This window comes from Procambarus clarkii, chromosome 17 (assembly GCF_040958095.1).
Source record: "Procambarus clarkii isolate CNS0578487 chromosome 17, FALCON_Pclarkii_2.0, whole genome shotgun sequence".
Classification (NCBI taxonomy): Eukaryota; Metazoa; Arthropoda; class Malacostraca; order Decapoda; family Cambaridae; genus Procambarus; species Procambarus clarkii.
This window is the reverse complement of record NC_091166.1, coordinates 30,445,203-30,450,903: the sequence shown is the minus strand read 5'-3', so window position 1 is coordinate 30,450,903 and position 5,701 is coordinate 30,445,203. Positions and strand designations below refer to the sequence as shown.

Here is a 5,701-nt window from a genome sequence, read left to right as displayed (position 1 = left end):
AGGTTGGAAATTTTCAACATAACTCCGGGGGGAGATTTATCGGGTCACAGTGTAATGTTGAGTACTGACATACCCATCCCGAAGTTGGTATTAATATTAGTATATTAGTAGGTTAGTATGTTAGTACACACATAACGGATGTCCCGTATTTGTCAAGGACATACAAGAAACTTAAGTCTTGCAGATTTCACGTTAAATGGAACATGTTATTATGAATTACCTAAAGCTAATAACTAAGAAAGCTTACAATAAACTCTGTGACTGGTGTCGCTATGACATGTAATGTGTATGTTACTAAGTCTCAAAGTCTGTAAACTCTCAGATACTCTAGATAAATAATGTTATTTATAGCCTATACAACAATTAAGAATTTAAATCACACAATTCAAATAACTGAGAATCTACTGTGATGAGTGTGTCCTGGGCCATAGTGACTTGTAATGATTTGTTACTTGACATCACACCACAGCATCATCATGGTTACTTAAATTGGAGGTAAATGGATTTGCTCTTGGTCAGAGCTGTAATAGGCTTGCAGTTTCCGCTTGCATTGTTGAGCAGCAGCTCTAGTGGGGCGGTTGCTCTGTGGATCAGAATTACTGTCCTCGGAAACTACTGGGGAAGTTGGTTCTGGCAGACACTCTCGTTCTGCTAATTCGAGAGGTACCAACTTCTCTAAAGTTTTTAGAGTAGTGTTGCCTCGGCATGAAACTTTCACTACTCTCAGGATACCTTGATGATCTGGATGAATGGCAACAATTTTGCCTATGGGCCACTCTGACCTTGGTCCATCACTGTCGACTAATACTAGATCCCCTGGTTTAAGTTGTACTTTATTATAAGGACTCGAAGCTCCGTAGTGGTACTCTCGTAGAGCTGTGAGGTACTCTCGAGTCCACACCTCATTCCACCTGTCAATGACTCTTGAGAGATGCTGGTAACTTTCTACCAAGTCACTTCTGGTTACATGTGAAGGGTCTACGGGGTCCTCTTCGGCTAAAGGTATGAGAGGACTCAGCAGGCCTCCATGTATCAAGTGTGAGGGACTCAGAGGTTCTCTCTGTGAGAAGTCATCGGACATGTATGTTAATGGGCGGTTATTGACTCGCGCCTCGATTTCCACAACAATGGTTTGGAGTTCGGAGTAACTGATTTTTTGTCTATGTAAGGTTTTTCTTAAACACTTCTTAACAGTGCCTATCATTCGCTCATAGTGACATTGTCGTCTCTGTAGGACTGACTGTACTTCTGGATGATTCCAGACTTCTCGCAGACAGGCTTCTCCTGCCACAAAATTGGAACCATTGTCCGATATCATTAGTTTGGGACAAGATCTGCGAGCTGCAAATTTGCGGAAGGCTTGGATAAAGGCTTCAGCACTCATATCTGAAGTCACTTCTAAATGTACGCCTCTGGTAGTAGCACACGTAAAAAGGCAAATGTAAGCTTTCACTGGTATCTTATCTGGGTTGCCAGTGAGAAGTAAGGCTCCTGTGTAATCAACACCAGTGGTTTCAAAAGGACGAAGATGAACCACTCTTTCTTCAGGGAGTGGTGGAGGTCCTGGGTAAGGACATACTCTAGCATCGTATCTTTTGCAGATTACACAGAATTTAATAATTGACTTGACTGTCTGACGACCTTGAGGAAGCCAGTGCTTCTGTCTAAGGTCGGTGAGAGTATCTAACACTCCCCCATGTAAAGTACCATATTGATGGTGATGTAAAACTAGAAGTTTGGTGATGATGTGGTGACGTGGTAGAAGAATTGGATTCTTTGTGTCCAGATCAATTTTTGCATGAAGCAAACGTCCTCCACATCTTAGTATATTATGAGTGTTGGCATCATACCAGATACCTAGAGACTTAGTTAATTTATCTGGAAGATTTTCATATTCGCTTCCATATGTCTCTTGTTGTGCACGTTTGATCCAGAAGAGAATAGGATTGGGAAACTTATGTCGAATTCCTATCTTAGCAAGAAAGTCAAACACATGTGCAGTCACTCTTAATAACTTACTTAAGTTAAAATAATTGCGAGGATCAATGGCTAAGATTCGTTGAGGTTCTGGTTCTTTCATGGGAGTGGTGATATTGGTCACTATGACTTGTGGCTTTTGTTTGGGCCACTGACCACCAACAAGCCATGAAGGTCCATTGAACCACAGCGAAGACTTGATAAGTTGTTTTAGTGTTAATCCTCGAGATAAATTATCTGCAGGATTGTCCTTAGTAGGAACATGTCTGAATTTATATCCAGCAGATAACTTATGAATTTCCCTAACACAATTACTGACGAGGGAGTTTTATTGTTGTTGTTTCTTACCCATTGTAAGACTGCCTCATTGTCTGACCACACGACATTCTCACCAAAGTGGATATTATTGAGTGTCTTAGTCAGGCAATGAGCCAATCTTACTCCCACCAGCAATGCAGTCAACTCCATTTGAGGTAAAGATCTCTTCTTAATGGGAGCAACTCTTGCTTTAGATGTGAGCAAAACTGATTGTGCACTATTAACTAAGTAGGCTACAGCGCCATATGCTTTGCCAGAGGCATCGCAGAAAACGTGCAAATTTGTGGGCAAGTTTGGTCCTGAAGCATTACGAGGAAATTTCAAAACACCTAACTGATTAAAATCCGTTGAGAGTATCTGCCATTTAGCTTGTAACTCACTTGGTAACGGATCATCCCATCCCATATGTTTCTGCCAGCACTCCTGCATTAGGAGTTTGCCCCTTATTAATATAGGACTAAGTAAGCCTAAAGGGTCAAATAGTTGACTGACAAAGGAGAGCAATGTTCTCATGGTAAGGGTTGAGTTATCGGTTTGTACTGACTTGACATTCATCTCGTCAGTACTTGTGTTCCATTCCACACCCAGAACCTTTAATTGATCAGGTACCTGATAACCTGGAAATTCTTTCTCGATTATCTGGTTTAATGAGTCATTATTTGAGGCCCATGACTGTAGTGGCATATTGGCTCCTAATAGCTCACGGTTAGCCTCATGGTAGATTTCTACCAAATTGGTTTGATCATTTGTAGTTCCCTGGAAATTGTCGACATACAAGTTGTCACTAATGTCTGCCTTATAAGGGCTATTTGACTTCCTCAAATGTGTGTCTAATATTGCTTGCAATAGAAACGGGGAGGACGTAGCTCCGAATAAGACTGAGGCAAAACGATATGTGATGATATCACTGTTAGGATCCAGTGGGTCCTTAATCCAGAGAAACTTAGTGTAATTACGATCCTCCTCCTGTAAACCTACTCGGAGGAAAGCTTTACTGATATCAGCAGTATAAGCGAAAACACCAGTGCGGAATCGTAACAGCACATCATGTAGCCTTTGTGTTAGGCTAGGTCCTGTTTGGAGACATTCATTTAAAGAAACACTGCTTGGCTTTACTTTAGCACTACAGTTGAAGACAATACGGATAGGTGTTGTCAATGAATCTTTCACCACAGCGTGATGAGGTAAATAATGACCTATTTTCTGGTCATCGTTATCAACAACTTCGATAAATTTACTGTTGAGTTGTTGTTGGATGAGTTGATGATACATGTTCAGTTTGTCTGGCTGCTTCTGTAGTCGTGCTAATTGAGACTGTAATTGTGAGGCTGCCATAAAATAATTGACTGGAAGTTGTGGATGATTCAACTTCCATGGGAGTCTTACCCAGTATTGTTTATTTTTATAGACAACTGTATCCAGATATTGCTGGTAAGTCCACATATCATCAGGGCTTGGTTGTTCAGGGATAATACCTAAAGTGTCTAAATCCCACAGACGGTGTACAGGTGGATCAGACTCAATATCTTCAGATATTTCTCTGAAATGTAAGGGTGACTGTTCCAAGCCTAGTCACGCCACTATTATGTTGTTAGATTGTTGGTTTGTTGACGCTGGATTTTGTTGGAAAAGCACCGGTCCAGTAAGCAATTTGCCTCCAGCAGATGACAACAAATTCATTCCGTGTTGTCTGGTGCATCCCGTTATAAATTTATAATAATGATCCGCGCCTATAAGTATTCCAACATCAGTGAGGCAGTCAGAATTTATTTTGTAATCTGCTAGCCTCATGCGGTTTCGTTTAAGATGTCTCGCAGTGCGAGCTAATCCTGTGACCTGCAGGTCTGTAGGAAGTTTGTCTACTACTACCGCTTGTATTTGACTAGTGGAAGATCCAAGTCTCACTAATACCTTAACTACTTGGTATTCACGAGGTTCACTATTAGTCAAGAAACCAGAAATATTTAATCTCACACTTTTGGCAGGTTTTAATTTTAACTGCTTTACTAACTGTTGTGTAATGAAGGTTTTCTGTGATCCTTGATCAAAAAGACCTCTAGTGTTAACTCTAGATTTCCTGTTTATTAGTCTAAGTTGAGCTGTAGGCAGAGTGGTATTATTGCCTGACTCTGTAGCAAGTACATTTATTTCTTGATGCACTTTGCAATATTGCACTGTGGTAGAATTCGTGGAATTCTCCCCAGTGGTCATGGATTGGGCAGAAGTTTTTCTACATAAAGCGTAGTGATGTACACCTTGGTTGCATCTACTGCATGAACGTAGTTGCACTACACATTTTTGGGATCATGAGAGCCCATGCACTTGGTGCACTTGTGTATTTCTTGTAACCGTTTAATCCTAGTATTATAAGTAGGATAAACAGAGCATTGGTAGGTGGCATGTCCTTGATTACAAAACAGACACCTTCTTTCCTTGGTTGACTTGGTCACTTTAGTAGACAAGTCATTGGTTATCTCAGAAGGAGACACCGAATAAGTACCTACATTACCACTTCTTTTTCCAGTGGATGGAGTAGTCTTAGATTTATATTTATTAGACTTATTCAAAGTCTGTTTTGGTTTGACTGAAGTGTCAGTATTAGTTGGTTTAGACTCAGGTTTAATTTTATCATGGGTCTTCAACCTGTTAACCGTTATTCTCAGTCCCTCGAATATTTGGTCAAGAGTGAGAAACTCGGTTTTATAGTGTGAGCAGAGCTCTGTTAAGACATTTCGAGGTAATTTCCTCTGCAAAAGTAACTTGATTGACCATTCTGAAGCTGGTATATTAACTTTAGTACCTAAGGCCTTTACTAGAGACTCTACTTCTAGTCTGAAGCTTTGAAGTGACTCTGGTCTACTATTTGGTGCATTCAGATCTAGCAATTGGTAATAAAGGTTAGCTATACTCAACTCTTTGTTGCAATAGTTCAACTTCAACAGTTTTATAGCTTCCTCATAATTACTCTCAGTGAGAGTTAGGTTATGTATGACCTTTTTAGCCTCTCCTTTGAGAAGACTAAGTAGGTATGAGAATTTAGAAACCTTGTCAAGAGACGATTTCTTATGTATATGAACTTCAAATGAAGTCCAAAAGTTGTCCCAATTTTCTGTATTTAATCCTGTAAATGTAGGTAAGTCTAAAGTAGGTAAACGAACCTCTGGTAGTTGGTTACTGAATTGAGACATAGTATTATTTGTATTGGATTTAGATTGTTTTGCTAGATTAGATAGCATGTAATGTTTATCTTGAGTCTCCTCTTCATACTGGGAGATATCGTCTACAATTTGACCTACTTCTTCAGGATCAGTTTCTATGGTATTCAGTAGAGTAATATAAGACTGACTTGTAGACCTAACTTGATCAAATTTCAGATCAGCTACTCTTACTGATGTCTCTAAGTGAT

At 39.9% G+C, this 5,701-nt stretch overlaps 1 protein-coding gene across 1 annotated transcript; it reads right to left on the bottom strand.

Annotated features, from left to right (window-relative positions):
* Positions 1 to 484: 484 nt before the first annotated feature.
* On the bottom strand, positions 485 to 1,204 carry LOC138365601 (uncharacterized). Its single transcript, XM_069326078.1, has 2 exons — positions 733 to 1,204; positions 485 to 651 (listed from the first exon to the last, which is right to left on the bottom strand). The coding sequence occupies exons 1-2, from the start codon at positions 1,202 to 1,204 to the stop codon at positions 485 to 487; spliced, it is 639 nt and encodes a 212-aa protein (XP_069182179.1).
* Positions 1,205 to 5,701: the final 4,497 nt, after the last annotated feature.

What these genes read in the sequence shown, in the direction of transcription:
- LOC138365601 (XM_069326078.1), bottom strand. Translation starts at nt 1,204, where the DNA reads ATGATAGGCACTGTTAAGAAGTGTTTAAGAAAAACCTTACATAGACAA. An exon ending in CATTCATCCAGATCATCAAG is followed by an intron (nt 652 to 732) that starts GTATCCTGAGAG and finishes CTCTCGAATTAG; the next exon opens with CAGAACGAGAGTGTCTGCCA.